This window comes from Trichoderma atroviride, chromosome 7, assembly GCF_020647795.1.
Source record: "Trichoderma atroviride chromosome 7, complete sequence".
In the NCBI taxonomy this organism is placed as follows: Eukaryota; Fungi; Ascomycota; class Sordariomycetes; order Hypocreales; family Hypocreaceae; genus Trichoderma; species Trichoderma atroviride.
In genome coordinates, this window is record NC_089406.1 from 2,195,480 (window position 1) to 2,210,776 (window position 15,297).

The 15,297-nt window shown below is 53.4% G+C and overlaps 7 protein-coding genes across 7 annotated transcripts; 1 reads left to right on the forward strand and 6 right to left on the reverse strand.

Moving 5' to 3' along the window:
- Positions 1 to 123: 123 nt before the first annotated feature.
- TrAtP1_012738 (uncharacterized protein) lies at positions 124 to 1,532 on the reverse strand (the record flags this gene model as incomplete). Its single annotated transcript, XM_066115658.1, has 2 exons — positions 124 to 266; positions 1,415 to 1,532. The coding sequence occupies 2 exons, from the start codon at positions 1,530 to 1,532 to the stop codon at positions 124 to 126; spliced, it is 261 nt and encodes an 86-aa protein (XP_065971757.1).
- A 1,047-nt stretch (positions 1,533 to 2,579) lies between these two features.
- TrAtP1_012739 (uncharacterized protein) lies at positions 2,580 to 4,194 on the reverse strand. The gene has a single exon (XM_066115659.1). It carries the CDS (start codon positions 3,891 to 3,893, stop codon positions 3,519 to 3,521), a length of 375 nt encoding a protein of 124 aa, XP_065971758.1. The 5' UTR covers positions 3,894 to 4,194; the 3' UTR covers positions 2,580 to 3,518.
- A 1,551-nt stretch (positions 4,195 to 5,745) lies between these two features.
- On the reverse strand, positions 5,746 to 6,120 carry TrAtP1_012740 (uncharacterized protein; the record flags this gene model as incomplete). Its single annotated transcript, XM_066115660.1, has 1 exon — positions 5,746 to 6,120. One exon carries the CDS (start codon positions 6,118 to 6,120, stop codon positions 5,746 to 5,748), a length of 375 nt encoding a protein of 124 aa, XP_065971759.1.
- Positions 6,121 to 8,252: 2,132 nt separating this feature from the next.
- TrAtP1_012741 (uncharacterized protein) lies at positions 8,253 to 9,806 on the reverse strand (the record flags this gene model as incomplete). The annotated part of the gene is made up of 3 exons (XM_014088479.2): positions 8,253 to 8,390; positions 8,479 to 9,180; positions 9,315 to 9,806. The coding sequence occupies 3 exons, from the start codon at positions 9,804 to 9,806 to the stop codon at positions 8,253 to 8,255; spliced, it is 1,332 nt and encodes a 443-aa protein (XP_013943954.2).
- Positions 9,807 to 10,134: 328 nt separating this feature from the next.
- TrAtP1_012742 (uncharacterized protein) lies at positions 10,135 to 10,637 on the reverse strand. Its single transcript, XM_014088480.2, has one exon. The coding sequence runs from the start codon at positions 10,457 to 10,459 to the stop codon at positions 10,148 to 10,150; it is 312 nt and encodes a 103-aa protein (XP_013943955.2). The 5' UTR covers positions 10,460 to 10,637; the 3' UTR covers positions 10,135 to 10,147.
- A 1,030-nt stretch (positions 10,638 to 11,667) lies between these two features.
- TrAtP1_012743 (uncharacterized protein) lies at positions 11,668 to 13,879 on the forward strand (the record flags this gene model as incomplete). Its single annotated transcript, XM_014088295.2, has 3 exons — positions 11,668 to 11,871; positions 12,006 to 12,236; positions 12,317 to 13,879. The coding sequence occupies 3 exons, from the start codon at positions 11,668 to 11,670 to the stop codon at positions 13,877 to 13,879; spliced, it is 1,998 nt and encodes a 665-aa protein (XP_013943770.2).
- Positions 13,880 to 14,575: 696 nt separating this feature from the next.
- TrAtP1_012744 (uncharacterized protein) lies at positions 14,576 to 14,989 on the reverse strand (the record flags this gene model as incomplete). The annotated part of the gene is made up of 1 exon (XM_066115661.1): positions 14,576 to 14,989. One exon carries the CDS (start codon positions 14,987 to 14,989, stop codon positions 14,576 to 14,578), a length of 414 nt encoding a protein of 137 aa, XP_065971760.1.
- Between the last annotated feature and the right edge of the window lie 308 nt (positions 14,990 to 15,297).

A 15,297-nucleotide genomic window follows, 5' to 3' on the forward strand; every position in this document is an offset into this window, starting at 1 on the left:
GATTCGAGGGTCTATGCTGGCGACCGAAGCTGTCATGTAGGTCTAGACGGGCGTAGCTTCAGATGAGCAGCGATGGTGAAGGAAGTAGAAGAAGGAAACGAGCCACGACGCGACGAGACAGGGCTATAAGAGAAGTGGGCGAAGGGAGATCTGTGTGACAAGGATAGGAGGTCGGTGTAGTGGTAATCGAGAGCCTAGAACGGAAAGTCGATGCTTTTGTTTTAGGGAAACGGCAGGTATCAGATAGATTCGAAGAGCGTATGTCGCTGGAAGTTGATGATGGCAGGTTAGCAAAGCCGCAGGGGACGTAGTAGCATGTGAGTGTGAAAGGGTGGATGGAGGGCGGGGGATGGTTCTGTCGTCCCGCGAGCGGTGATGCGATGTGATGCGAGAAAGGAAAATGGAAACGAGGGAAAGAAGAAGAGAAAGTTGGAAGTAGAAACAAAAACAAAAGAAGGCCAGGGGAGTGTCGGAGAGAGGCCGCAAGCCGAGTCAGACGAGCGCCGGCGTGCAGGATCCTGTGGTCGAATTGGGGATCGGACGGGATAGCTCTGGGGGTGACAAGGATCGGGGGAGGGCGTGACTAACACTCCAAGACAGACGAAACGAGCAGCGGTACGGCGTCCTGGCACCGGCAGCCCGTCTTGTCAAAGGCGCCCAGCGCTTCCTGCGAGTTGAAGCGGTGGTCCGGCTGCCTGTATGGCTGGCTGCCTGTATGTATGGCTACCTAGGATTGATGCAGATGCATGCACCCGGATGGAGAATGTGCGTGCCGTGCTGAGCTGTCGCGGATGATGAAGGCGCAAGAGACGCTTCCTGATTGCGACTCGAGAGCGGCGCCAGGCAGAGGTCGCCTACCCGGATGGATAAGGTCGTCGACTGCTGGGTTTGCGGGGCGTTTGCGTGGGAGGCTTTCAAGAGGCTGCAGCGCAGTTGATGCAGATGGAGACGCAGCCGGGGGTGGCTATTGGGTACACGGCCGCAGATAAAGCAGCACAGCGATACCACGGCGCAAGTACCGACGCCACAAGGCCTTGGGGCGGGCTCGACGGGGTTTGGACCGCCTGAGAGGCGAAAACCAACGCTTGACAGGAGGAGATGATCGATCCGAGGGTCCCAGATCGGGGGTGGTCAGATGATTAAGAAATGATAGCGCCAGAGAAGAGAGGAGAAGACGAGCTAGAAGAGCGGCAAGAAGATGTAACTACTGGTAGGAGAGTAAGATTAGAATTGAAGTGATTAGGAGGCAAAAAGGGAGGACTGGCAAAAGAAGAGGAGAAAAGGGAGCGAGGGAAAAAGACGGAGAAGCGGGCGATGACGAGGAGATGGAACGAGATGGTGCAGTTGTTGACGAGAGAGAGATAGACGAAGGCACAAGCACCGCCCATGGGAAGGTCACTGCTGGATGACCTACCTGAAGGGCTTGTGATGCAGTGGGAGAGCGCCTTGGGAGGTTGCTGGCAGGGAGCAATGGAGGGCGCGTACCGGGTACTTGTGGCCCCGGGCCTGCCAGGTGACTCCCGCAGCGGCATCAGCGCAAGGGGGGGATGCCGCAATCTTGCACGAGTACCTGTACCTGCACCCAGATGGACAGCTCGACCAGCTCAGCCAGCCCAGGCCAACCCCAGCGCTGTGACCTGGGTGACCACAAGGACTCTCAGCGCTAAGCCAGCCCCCCCCCCCCCACCCCAGACGGCTGCTCGAGGAGAGCGCTGCGCAACTGCGTACTCGTACCGGTACGACGTAGGCTTACAGGCTTGAGGCCATATCCGAAGTACAGCCCAGGTACATCCCTAACAGGCTTCCCCGCGGAACGCACGCGTAATTGGGCCCCATGTCGTATGGCTCGGTACCTGCAGAACACTCCAGTGGCAGGAGGCGACCAAGCCTGAAGCGGACGTCGTGGGTCGTTCGAGAGTGCTGAGAGAAGCAGAGACATCATGATGATGTTTCCTGTACTGAGGCTCGGCACGGCTGGCTCATAGCAGCGAGCTGGTACTGAATACCGAGTAAGTGTCTCAGCTAGCCGTGCGCCACCAGCAGCGCCGCCCCGGAACCAAGTCGCACGGGCCCTCGGTTTGACAGCGCTTTTGGTTACTACTAGCAGTAGCAATGAGCGTGCCAATTGTCGTGATTGACAACAGCAGCTGCGCGATAAGGGCCAGGCCGACACAATTGCTACTGGCGCAATAGTGCCGCTACTAGTACGAGGTAGTGATACTGCTACAGCGTCTGAATGGGCGGCTTGGAGTGGCCGGCCGCGCCTAGAGGCAGGGCGGCGCTGTGAACATGGACAGGCGCAGGGCACGGAGCAGCGTGAGGACCATCGTCCATGCAGGCTGATTGAATGAATGCAACCGGTAATATGGAGCCATCTGCACCAAGCGCTATCATTACTCGGCATGCGCCGTACGGGCGAGATAAGAGATAGGCAGATAGCAGCAGCGATAACGGCGTTTGCATGCTCTGCACTGTAAGAAGGACAGGCGGGCATTGGGCTTTTGGCCTTGAAACTCGCGCACTGAATGGCGCCAGACCGACTTGGGCGCATGCAAGCACGGCATCATCCCTTGACATTGGCCGTATCTTTGCCGCACGACGCCCCCCCTTTATTCCCGCCACGGCCCTTATCGCGGCATGTTCTGGGGTCGCGCAGCCTCTCTGAAGCGCTGGCGGACAGAGGCAAGACGCTGAGCCAAACAAGCAGGCAGGAAGAAAAAGATGGAGCCCCGGGGCCGGCGGGAGGAAGGGATCGACTGGCGTGCATTCGAGAGAGACTCGCATCATTGCGCTACCGCCATGGCCCGTCCGGTACTTGCTGCGTCTAGCTGCCTTTTGGCTTGCAGTGCTGGGGACAAGATTCGAGGCTAGAAATGTTCGCACGTCTGGGCTGGAAGTACCTGGAAGATGCCAGCGAGTGCTTTGTCAAACGCTCATCGAAATGGCGTGCTGCATTGCGGCGAGTCGCTGTCGATGAGGCGTTCTGCGCACTCGCACTTGGGGAGTAGGGAGCAGCGCATTACAGTAGGGATCTCGCGCCTTAGCACGCATGATGGCATACGTACGACGCGCTTGTCTGTCGTATGTGCTACTAGCAGTTGAGTCAGAGCCGAATCGGTGCCTCAGTTAGTCTGGCCTTGATGCATTGTGAGCGGGACTCGCAGCAACTTGCTCTCTCTCTCCCTCTCTCCCTCTGCGCTATCCAAGTACCGCTACATCTTCCGCAGCGTCCACGGAGAACCACCACTCGGCTAGAGATTTGGCATGGAGCAAAATCTGGTGCCGCGTCTTTTCGTACTCGGAGGAGGTCACCTTGAATGGATTTGATGCTGTATGCACATGCACCGCAAGCCTTAGCGTCTTCGGATTGCAACCCCATCTGTGCCGGCAAGGCGTAACCAGAGCCCAGCCCAGCTTTTGCCCTTTTGAACCACCTTTGAACCCACCGCGAGAGCAGGACCCTTAAATCGGGGGACCACTTTTGAGGCCGCTAAACCCACTCCTCTGCTGCTGGTCATTCACGTCCAAGTAGTATATACTGTAGGACTTTTTAGGCCGTGCTCGAGGGCGCCAATGTCGAAGCGTGAATGGTTGGAGGCGTATGAGCAGGTTGGTGACAGCTCGACGACTGAGTGATGCTTCCTCGTGCCTGGCGTAAAGGAGGGCACTGCCTCTGTCTGTGACGGCGGCTGCCTCCGTTGGCACATTTCTGGCGACGATTGGATTAGCTTGGAAACTTGATCAGAATGATGCTCATATGTCGGAATTCTGGCGGCAGAGCTGCAAGGGCGGTCAAGAGCTGTAGAATGAGGCGGCGCCATGGAAAAGCATGAAACAGACCATTGATGCTTATACTTTGTATCCCGCGGGCGCGCTACAGCACATGAGAACATGCCTGTCAAGAAGGTACCTTGACGCCTGATGAGATGGATCGGTACTGTATACGTGTAGTGCTCCGCGCTTCGTCTACCGAGTACGAGAGACCCGATTCCGCATTCTGTACGAGCATTTGCTGTACTGTATGTTTCTCAGACAAGGAAAAGTTGCTGCTGCAGTCTGCCTCAGTATGGAAGGCGGGAAGCTGGTCCCAGCGTCATTTCTGCCGGGCAGTTTCCCCCAGCTAGGCCTGAACAGGACTCACCGCACTGGCGTGTGAATGAATGCATCACCAAGGTTGATTTTGCTTCTGGATTCCCCACGACTTCTGCCTGATGTTTCCGCTTTCTTTGCTTCTTGTTGCGGCCTCTTCTTGTTTCCTTTTTTCCGATATTCTCATCACGCAGCCGAGACTGCTGCTCATTGGTGGGCCAACTGCAGTAGCAGCCTACTCGAGACGAGCCCAAGGGTGGCGTCGCATCCAATCAGTCTCTCCTCTCATCCCCACGATGCCATCGTTTATGCTGTGCAACGTGAACCGTCATTAACGACGACAGCCACCATGCTGGGAGAACCTCTGGACGGCTCCCGCAAGCCAAGAGTACGGTGCGTCTCACCTCCTCCCTGCATTCGACAAGTGCCGGCGATATGGACTGGTAGTACATGGCTGCGTCCTACTACAAGTACACACTCTGTGCTTCGTGATGAGTACTGCTAGTAGGTATACTACAACAGTCTACAAGGATTCAACACCGTCTTTTTTGAATCGTGCCAAATAATCTAGCCCAATTTCCTACGTGGGATGGCTTGATTTGACTCTCAAAAGTGGCCCCCCCTTGCTGCAGTAGACAAGCCTGAAGGGAATCTGGCCAATCCCATCTACAGCCGGTGTCTGCAGCTGCGTACGGAGTTGAGATACTGCAGCAGAGCTGTATACTTCAAACTCTCGACTCCATTCCTCACGCAGTAACGATGCTTCTCGGTGGGCGCTGACCCGTCTTTCAGTGTTCCGTCTATGCAACTTGCAGCCTGTTCCTACGACTTGTCATCTATACTCTGCGCATACTCCTGGTAACTCAAGTACCAAGGTAGTCATGATATTAGCCCGGCCGCTGCCACCAGGCATTACTCGTGCAAGAGTGCTACAATACGTGTCCAGATCCATATTCAGACTTTCTATCATCTTTTTACTCGCCCGGTGAAGCAGCTCCGAGACCTTGGACGCCCCATCTTTCTTGCTTCGAACCCTGCTCGGCCATGGTATCTACTAGGCACTTGGCGTTGAGCGATACTTGCTCCTTTGGTCCTTGACTTGGCCCTACTGTACCAAAAGGGTGGATGTCACAAACACGGCATGTTTCTCTTCTTGTACGCGAGGGACTGTCGCACCGGGACCTGTTATTTTTAGTACCCCTGGCGTTCTAGACGGACTGGAGCCCCAACGGATCTCATCGCATGCCCAACATCATATGCACCAATCGAGCCACCCCATCTTCTTGCTTGGCTCGACTCGGCCATGGCTGACGGCCTTTGACATCACCGCGCCGGCCAGGGTCCTGGGTACCTGGTCTCATGGCTTCGAGCGCTGCCGAAACCCTCCAGAATCGCCTGATCGGATTCCAGCTTGAGGGCATGGAAGAAGCAGATTGATTGTCTGTTTCCTGTTTGCTATTATACATCCAAATGCTCATCCATCACCTGACACTGCGTCTGCGTGGCCTGGCGCCTCCCCGCTCTTCCATCTTGATGCTGCTATCGCCGGCCATCGAGCTATTGACCACCAGCCCAGCCAGCACGTGCAGTCGTAGGGCGATGGAAGGCCTCACCTGTGTATCACACGCCTTCTCCCTTCTCCCTTCTCGTTTCTTTTTATTCACGCAAGGATCTCGACGCCAGTTCACTTCCAACGTGCTCACCGTGCTTGGAACGGCTTAGAGCGGCATCGCGGCGTCGGCCGTCGGCCGCCATCATCTGCTGTGTCCCATGCGGCTGACTCGACTTGAACCGATGCTTTTGGAGAGGGGGGAGGGATCGACGTGAAGAGGAGCTGTGCATAAGGCCGAGCGACAGGCTCAGAAACATGGGTCTTTTTCCCTGTTTCTGTTTGACGCTCGGCATCTCGGACGCTAGCATCGAGGCAATCGTGAGCTGCTTCTTACTTGTAAGTCTAAAGAGGTGGTTCACTGCCATCAAACGGCCTCGCTGAAATGGGCCGAGCTGGCTTCTAGATATGCTTCCCTGCATAGTCTACTGTTTCTCGATCGGCTGCGGCTTGAGTGGCTTGCGATAGAGCCGACGATACGAATCCGTGCAGCACAGAGCGCGACACAACACAGTCCTGCGTCCTATGAAGACGAACCACGTCCCCTGGCGTGTAAGCCACCTCCACGCCTGTTGTTCACGATGAGGCGAAACCCCAGAAAAGCCACGACTTGCACATCATGACATCAGTGCAAGATGGAAAGATCTGCACTTTGCAGTCGCCATCAGGCAATCTACCAATCGCCCTCCCTTGCATGCGAATTACACATCTCATCTTATCCTATGCAAGGGTGAGGATCGTAGACTGGGTTTTGCTGGATTGAGAGTGTGGTAGTCTGTTGCATGCCTTGTACATGTCAATGATACCCCTGTCCCCGTAGGCTTGAGAGAACATGCTGGACGGCCCTCTTCGTAGATACACCACGGCTCATTATCCTAAATCACTTGAAGACATTTGTTTCTTTTTTTGCGCTCGCTTCACAGCGCCCTGCATCTCATTTCCGTCTTCCGCGGTTAATTAAAACAACAAATCAAGAGACACCAGCGCGACAAGACGGCCATCTTAATCCAATAGGATTGTTTCATTTTTTGCACCACATCATGCTTAAGCGAAAGCCGTCGCAGGCAGGACAGGCCATTTCCCCTCTCCAAAAAACTTCACTTGACACTCCATAATCTAGGCATCCGCCCCCTCCTGCAGCAAACACCATCAGCCTATCATTTTCTTTGTCTCAAAGACAACACCATACTCTACACTTTTTTCTTCTAGCGAATTCAACTAGCAGTATAAGGGTATATGCAGAACCTGGCTGAGATACCACCCCACCATATAAAGTCCTACATATACACATCACCACTACTACACACTCATATAGCACCGCCATCACACATCACCACACACCCTCATTGACATGTCTGCCCACCCCCTTCCCTTTTGCTTTTTGCATCCCCCGCTTTCAAGTATGAGAGAAAACTATCTTCTTTCCCCCGTCTCCTATTGCATACGTGTATCCGCATTTCTCTTTTCTAGGCACCACACTTTTAGTTTTGGCATGCGTGGATCGTGCTACTACCTACACAGAGTAGCATTAATCAAGCCTCGGCTAATCGCCTCAACTCATGAGCACTTTACTCCTTAGATCTTTCTAATCAAACTTACATAGACGCCCTCCAGGCAGAATAACCCATCATTGTAAAGTCCTAGACCTTCACATGCCGTGAATTGGTACTAAAACTATGAATCAACCCCCACGCATTTCACCCCCCATTCTTTTTTCATCACCAGTAACCCTCTCCTGCTGCCTAGCCGTAACGAACAAGTAAAGAATTTACAAAAATTAGTTTGAACCTCCGCGTTAATGCCTGACTGCCCTACCTACTTCACCAAGGTCTTGGCCTTGGGACGTACAGAGCACAAAAAAAAAAAGAGGTAGGACGAGAGCGGGAGATGAAGAACAAAAAGTGCCGCTTGAGCCGCTCCAGCCAACGGTAGGAAATATCATAAACGCCTACGAGGATTCACAACGGCCACTTGAACGTAAATAAAAATAAGAGAGCCGAGGGGGGGGACATGGGGTGCTTGTATCAAATAACAGAGATTTGAGTCATTCTCTCGCTCCATGTATAAACGAGATTCACAGGCAGGACACACGACAAATGATATTCCACCACAATTCATGTTAATTGATCGTTTCATGCCTTCTAACCAAGGCATACCTACACTACTGACACTCTCTGCGCCGCGGACGAAGATCCGCCCGACCTGGTTCTTTTTAGAAAACAGGGAACATAGTCCGACGCAGAATGCAAAATAAAAAACAACAAGAAGGAGAAGAAACAAATAGAAATAACAAAACAAGCCCAAAACAGTAATCCATAATATGCTCCCGTTCCTATGCTGCTTCATGACCGGTCCTGGCTATCCCTTGGGTATCTTATATGTTTGACGTGTAAATCAAAAAGGAAATTCCTCGTCTCTCTTTTCGCGTGGGTCGCCCTCATAATTCCCGGAGCTCGCGCTCACGAGGCAGCGGCGTCTACTTCCCGTAGGACGGTACGCTCTGAACTTTTCCCCCTTTAGACTGACTGCTAGAGGAAAAGCTGTCACTTGTCATTTAGTGACCCTCGGATTTGGCGACGGTGGGCAGCTCCTTCAGAGCCTCAGCAATGATGTTGAGACCCTTGCGAAGCTCCTCTTCAGTGATGACGAGGGGAGGCGCAAAACGGATGATATCTCCGTGGGTTGGCTTGGCCTAAAACGGGGGTTAGCAGAGGAAACGTAGCGAGAAAAAGAGGGGTAGAGAGGCAAGGCAGCCATAAGATGCAAAAGGGCCAACTTACCAAGAGGCCCTTGCTCTTCAACAGAAGACAAAGGTCCCATGCAGTGCGGCCTGAAGCAGCCGCCTCGTCAATGACAACGGCATTCAACAGACCCTTGCCGCGAACCGTCTTGATAATGGGCGACTTGAGTGCGGCCACGCCATCACGGAAGAGATGACCAAGACGCTCGGCCTTGGCAGTCATGTCCTCCTCCTCAAGGATCTCCAGAGCTCGGATCGATACTGCACAGCCCAGGGGGTTACCGCCGTAGGTTGAACCATGAGTACCGGGCTCAACAACCAGCATAATCTCCTTGCTGCTCAGGACGGCGCTGACGGGGTACATGCCGCCGGAGATGGCCTTTCCAAGAGTGACCATGTCAGGCTTAATGCCCGACCACTCGGAGCAGAGCATGCGGCCAGTTCGGCCAATACCGGTCTGGATCTCGTCACAGATGAGGAGAACATTGTGCTTCTTGCAAATGGCGTGGACCTTGGTGAGGTAGTCGTCGTCGGGAACAACAACACCGGCCTCACCCTGGATGGGCTCAACGATGAAGGCGGCGGTATCCTTGCCATGGGCCTCCAAAACCTCCTCTAGGTCGGCCACGTTGTTGTAGCGGATGGCCTTGCCAGTGGAAGGAGAGGTGGCGCCAATGTTGGGGACATAGGGGCCATAGTTGTCCTTGGACTCGGGATCGGTGGACAGAGTGATGGCGGCCATCTGTGGCGAGCGTTAGTACGTCTTTGTTGCCCAATTTGTTGCAGAGTCGGGGAGAGGCTCGATTCTTGTTTCCTCTTTGAACTCATAACCCATGACTTGGGACTGTACTGGAAAGCTGATGAGAGAATACTTACAGTTCGGCCGTGGAAGTTCTCGGCAGCGCAAAAGACCAAAGCCTTGCCCTCCTCAACGCCCTTGACCTTGTAAGCCCACTTGCGGGCAATCTTGATGGCAGTCTCCGTGGCCTCGGCGCCAGTGTTCATGGGCAGCACCATGTCGTAGCCGAAGACGCTGCGGACCTTCTCGGCCCACTTGGGGAAAACATCGTTGTGGAAGGCTCTTGAGCTCAGAGTCAGGCGGGAGGCCTGGTCGACGAGAGCCTTGACGAGCTCGGGGTGGCAGTGGCCCTGGTTGACGGCGCTGTAGGCAGACAGGAAGTCCAGGTACTGGCGGCCTTCGGGATCCCAGACATTGACGCCCTGGGCCTTGGAGAAGACGACGGGGAGAGGCGAGTAGTTGTGAGCCGCAAACTGGTTCTCGGTGGCAATGGCGGCTTCGGTGGAAGAGGCGTGGAAGCGGGATGCAGCGCCGTTGCTGGCAACAGCATCGCTAGCGTGGGGAGCCATGATTGAGGCTGGATAGAATTGGTGGTTGGTGTTTGAGAAAGAAGAGGTCTGAATTTGATGCTGTTAGTGGAAGTCGGTCGGATTTGCAAGGAATGGAAAGTTGTTTGCGATAAGCCGAACACGGAGGAGGAGGGGCACTGATAGAGGATAAGCGCCGATGGTGCCAATGGACGTACCAGCTAGATTGTAATTGGAAGCAGATGCTCTGATTAAAAAAAGACGACGTTAGAACAAGTCTTGTTTCCTTTTTTTGGTCTTCACCTACAAATTCACAAATCGCTGAAGCTGATGGGAGAGAGAGTCAGTTCCCAAACCACCTGACCACGGGGAGACGACGCCAGTTATAGGGCCGTGAGAAAGCGGGCAGCGATAGAAGCACCGACGCCGCGTGGAATCAATGTGTCACGTAGTCGAGCTGGATCCAGGCATTGGAGACCAAGATGCGCCGCCGCTATACCCCTAAGTGCAAGTGTGAGCGTGTCGCAGCACGCCGGTGGAGCAGAGGCTCCAGGCGCTGGGCGCTGCTCCCTGTCGCTGGAGAGCCAACGCCGTCGAGGTGCCGGTGGTTTCCTTGGACTCGCCGCAGGTCCGATGGTCCAGACACCGCCGATGCCGTAGGGCGCCCCAGAGAAGCGGCCGGCTGGCCTCGGCATTTTGGTTCTGGACCCCTAGCAGAGGGTCTCGAAATGGGCTAGGCTGGTGCGAGTGACGATGGGGATTCAGCATCTGGGCAAGGCAATGGGCAATCGGGCTGCTATTCGTGCTGTTATTCTCTCGGGTATCTAGTCTGTACGCGAGGTTCCAAGCATCTATTGCCTGAGCTGCATAGACTAGTAGTAGGTAGTAGCACTCTTCACGTTTCGAGGCAGTGGCATGTTGGCGTCGATCCCCACATTCGGCGGCTCTCATGATTTCACACTTTCTGTAGCATCCGGTCCGGCCACCAAGAAAAAAAGGGTGGGGAGCCTGTCGACGTTTTGAGAGATGGGCCAATGAGCAGCGCTGTATTACGTATGTTGTTTGGGCTGTCTGTGGTCTTGTGAGATCTGTCAATGGTATCTACAACCTATGACGAGCCACAGGACGAGCGAGTGATGCAATGTGAGATTTGGCTGCATGGGGGATGCTTTTGTCGACCGATGCTTACGCTGATGCTGATGCCGAGACCGATATTGTCGCAGAGGATGTGCTAATGCTACTGCTGCAGGCTGGTAGAGATAAGGCGATTGCTGCATCTGGACAGTAAGAGACGGGGTCGTTCTATCTACCTATGTATATGTATATGTCCGATCACGCACTGATTAGATGAGATTAGATTACGTTGAACCCAAGACGGCATTTCAATTGGTCTCAGTACCTTGAGCATGTAAACAGCCCCTACCTACCTTTTGCGATTACCGCCTTCGCAGTCCTTCCTCGCATCATCATTCATCCATTCAACGACTGCTATCCAGCGGCTGCTATTGGCTGCTGGTGTCAGTGCCAAGGTCCAAGTTCAAAGCCGTGCAGGCGCATCTGTACTTGCAGGGGCTCTAAACAACTTAAGCTCAAGGACAGCGCTCCAGGCAGATGGACCATAGTACCAAGGTGCTGGGCTCATTTCAGAAGCCACAACGAAGATGCTGAAAACAACATGCAAGGCAGAGTAGAAACCACGAGAGTTGTCCTTGTCACCACCGACTCCGCAATGCATCAATTGGGCCACGTTGGAGCAACAAGCGTCAGCCAATCCGATTCAGCATCCGTTTTAGCGTGACGGGAGCCTGGTTAGCAGCCGCTGGGCGCTAAAGGGGCTCCTACAGGCCACAACCACGGCTATAGCGCGCCAACTCAGCATTTGAAACCATCCACGCATTGAACCATGGCCGGCCACCAACGCGCTCCTTCGGCCTCGTTCAAGAGCAAGCCGCGCCTCTCGCCCGTTCCGCTGCGGGACATTGTCATTCTGCGGCTGCTCAATGCCCTGTACCTGGCCACCTTTTTCCAGCCCGATGAGTTTTTCCAGGCGCTGGAGCCGGCTTGGCGCCTGGCCTTTGGCCCCGGAAGCGGCGCGTGGCTCACATGGGTAAGTCTTTTATACACAAGTCCATGTGCTTCTTGAATACATACACACATGTATATCACAATTCTGCAATTGATATGCTCGGAAAAGATAAAAGATGGAAGAAACAAACCTGTTAATCTCCCCTCTCTCTATAGGAATGGCACCACCAGCTGAGGTCGTCTCTCCATCCTCTCCTCTTCTCTGGCGCCTACATGGCCGCAGATCGTCTATCTGCCATCTTTCCCCCAGGAAATGCTATTCGCTCTGCTGCAGTCATTGTTTCTCCTCGCATCTTGCAGGCCATTATCGCCGCTCTGGGAGACTGGTACACCTGGCATCTTGCCTCCAACGTGTATGGCTCTGATAGCAACGCCTCCTTCTTTGCTGTAAGTCCCCCCCTTCCCAAGCTCTCCTCGACTCCCAAGTCGAATCACGCTACTTACACGATGAATGACCCCCTCCTCAGCTCTTCATGCAACTTCTGAATCCCTGGCAATGGTACTGCTCCACGAGGACTTTTTCCAATTCTCTAGAGACAACTCTCACGGTCATGGCCCTCTGCTACTGGCCCTGGCAACTCGTCGGTGTTGCCCCCTATTCCATCAAGGAAAACTCCAAGCCCTTCAATGTCTTGCGCGGCAAACTATGGCGCCTCCGTGCTTCGCTGTGTCTCGCCGCCTTGGCTGTCGTTTTACGCCCTACCAATATCCTCATTTGGCTCACCATCGTCTTCATCGCTCTAACGAGAATCACGCTTCAAGGGAACTCGCCCTTGAGCTTCGGTACCGTCTTGGTTCTATTCAGAGAAGCAATCCTATGCGGGTCTCTGGTGGTGGGCTTGTCTGTCCTCGCTGACCGGTTCTACTTTGGAGAATGGGCCTTTCCGCCTTACAACTGGCTCACCTTCAACATCTCCAAATCGCTTGCCGTCTTTTACGGCCGCAACCCCTGGCACTACTATATCCTCCAGGGCATACCTCTGCTGTGCACCACAAGCGTCCCTTTTGTTGTGCCAGCACTGTTCAAGCCTTCGTCCAAGACGGCAGATCAGGCCAACATACTTCGGACGCTCTCCTACGCTGTTCTCAGCACCGTCGTTGCCCTTTCCCTCATCTCCCACAAAGAAGTTCGCTTCATCTATCCTCTCCTCCCAGTTCTCAGCGTCCTTGCCGCTCCTCGAGCCGCGTCCTTCTTCACTTCGGTCACGCGAACAAGTCCGCCTCCCTCCATCTCATCCGCGGCTCAAATCTCTGCCTCTCAGCCCTCCGGGACAAAGTCACCGGCTGCTCGCCGCGCTCGCCTCCGCAACAAGCCTCTTCTCTTTACCGCCTTGGGAGTCAACATTGTCCTCGCCGGCTATCTCTCTTTCCTGCACCAGCCCGCACCTCTTGGCGTCCTCTCATTCCTCCGACAAGAATATGAACGCATCCATCCGTCTGCCGTTCATCACGCCCATCTAACCCACTACTCCAATGTCACGACATCCACCAACGATGACTCTAATAAAGAAGACCTCTTCGCTCTCTTCCTGATGCCGTGCCACTCCACCCCCTGGCGCTCCCATCTCGTCTATCCAGGACTGTCGGCCTATGCGCTCACCTGCGAACCCCCCCCTGCATACCCAACCAAACACCCCCGAGCGCGAGTTGTACCGCGACGAAGCAGATCGCTTCTACGACAACCCCATCCCATTTCTACGCCAAGAACTCTTCGCCCCTGGAAACCCCGTCGTGCCTGTTCCCCGATACATTGTCGGGTTCGAAGGCATAGAGCCTTGGCTGGGCGAGTTTTTGAACACTCCCGAGGGCAAGCGACTGGGCATATCGCAGCTCACTCGCGTGTGGGCGGGCTTCAATGGATTTTTCAACGAAGACTGGCGAAGAGAGGGTTACATGATTGTTTGGGATACGGGGGTGTACGAGGGATCCGTCACAAAGGCCTAATTTATCCATCTCTTTGTTGCAATTGTTTCGTTAATACTGGCTTCCCGGTGCTCGGCAATGGTCTTGTATCGCAAAAAAGCAAATAGCATATAATTCATTCATGCGGCTAGACATACCAAGTATAACTCTACGCCTAATCCCAATATAATTAATTTATATAAAATCTTTGAATATGTATTCTCCTCCGTAACCAAACTCACAACCTTCCAATAGCGAAGGGGTTCCAAAGGAGGTAAGAGCACGGCTCGCATAATCGTATCACCCACGTTTGTTCAAAATTACGTCAAAAACAGCCGTAGCAAACCGACATGTAAATATGTCTCTTTTTTCTCTCGTAAAACTAGATAATTTTTGAAGACCCTAATATTCCCCACTTCCTACACATGCTTCTTCTTCTTCTTCTTCTTCTTCTGCATATTCTTCATCTCCCGCCTTTCCGCTTCAACATACATATAGCAGCAGTGTTTTTGACGTAAAAAAAGAAAGAAACCTCTCTTTTCCTCTCAAATCCCCTTTTACTTCGAGAAGAAGAGAAAAAAAGGGGGTAAGAGTAAAAAAAAGGGGGAGGCTTTTGAGTACATGATGGACAAAGGAAATTCGTTAATTCTAGAAAAAAGAAAACGAGATGAAAAAAAAAGAACAAGATAAAGGGGGTGGTAAGAAGAGAAACTAAGAAAAAGAGATGGAAAAAAAAAAGGCTCATCCTATCAACTCCTCGTAATCCTTAGATTCATCTTCATCGCTTTTAGAAAAAGCTCATTTACAACTTAAGAAAAAAGTCACTATGCTTGCTTTTCCTCTTGCTCCTTATTTTCTACAACGGGTGGCAGCGGTTGTTCCAAAGGTGGGTTAGGTACTTGAGACTCAGGTACTGTTGTAGCTTGCGCTTTGGGCAGGGCCGCAGCCTCGGCAACAGCTTCTTTGGCAGCATTGGCTACCGGCACTGCGACATTTTGCGGCTCAGAGTCTGACTCGCTAATGACTCTGTGGATAGTCATGCCTTGGGCAGAGTCTCTCTGAGCTGGCTCAGCTTGGCCAAGCTTCCTGTATGCTTCCGGAGCTGCTGGTGGGACGTTTGCTCTTTCGTTTGGAACATCTCTAAACGCAAGCTGTTGAGCCGCATTTGGGAAGAGCTTCTCGTCTTCTTGGTTGAGATCTCGCTTTATATCCAGACTCTTACCCCGTGGTGCCAACATACTCTGGTTGAATGGTTGATGACCGTCTGAAGGAGGCGGGGATTTGTTCCGCTTGTGATCAGCAACTTCTTTGGCCTCTCGATATTTGTGCTTGATCCATTTAATAGGTCCTTTGGGGTCATCCTTCTCATCCTTGGAGCTATCATACGTGTAAGCGCGATCGCTGACGCTTCCCAATTGCTCAGTGCTCTCGCCAGTGAAGCTCTTGCGAGGCTTGGCAATGGCACTTCCAATCGATGTGGTGCTAACATCTGCGTTATGGTTTGAGCCAATGTTGAATACTGGCGGCGACGCCCTGGGGCTGGTCG

Bases quoted from the DNA above. Each gene is read 5' to 3' on its own strand.
- TrAtP1_012742 (XM_014088480.2), bottom strand. From the start codon at position 10,459: ATGCCGAGGCCAGCCGGCCGCTTCTCTGGGGCGCCCTACGGCATCGGC.
- TrAtP1_012739 (XM_066115659.1), bottom strand. From the start codon at position 3,893: ATGTTCTCATGTGCTGTAGCGCGCCCGCGGGATACAAAGTATAAGCAT.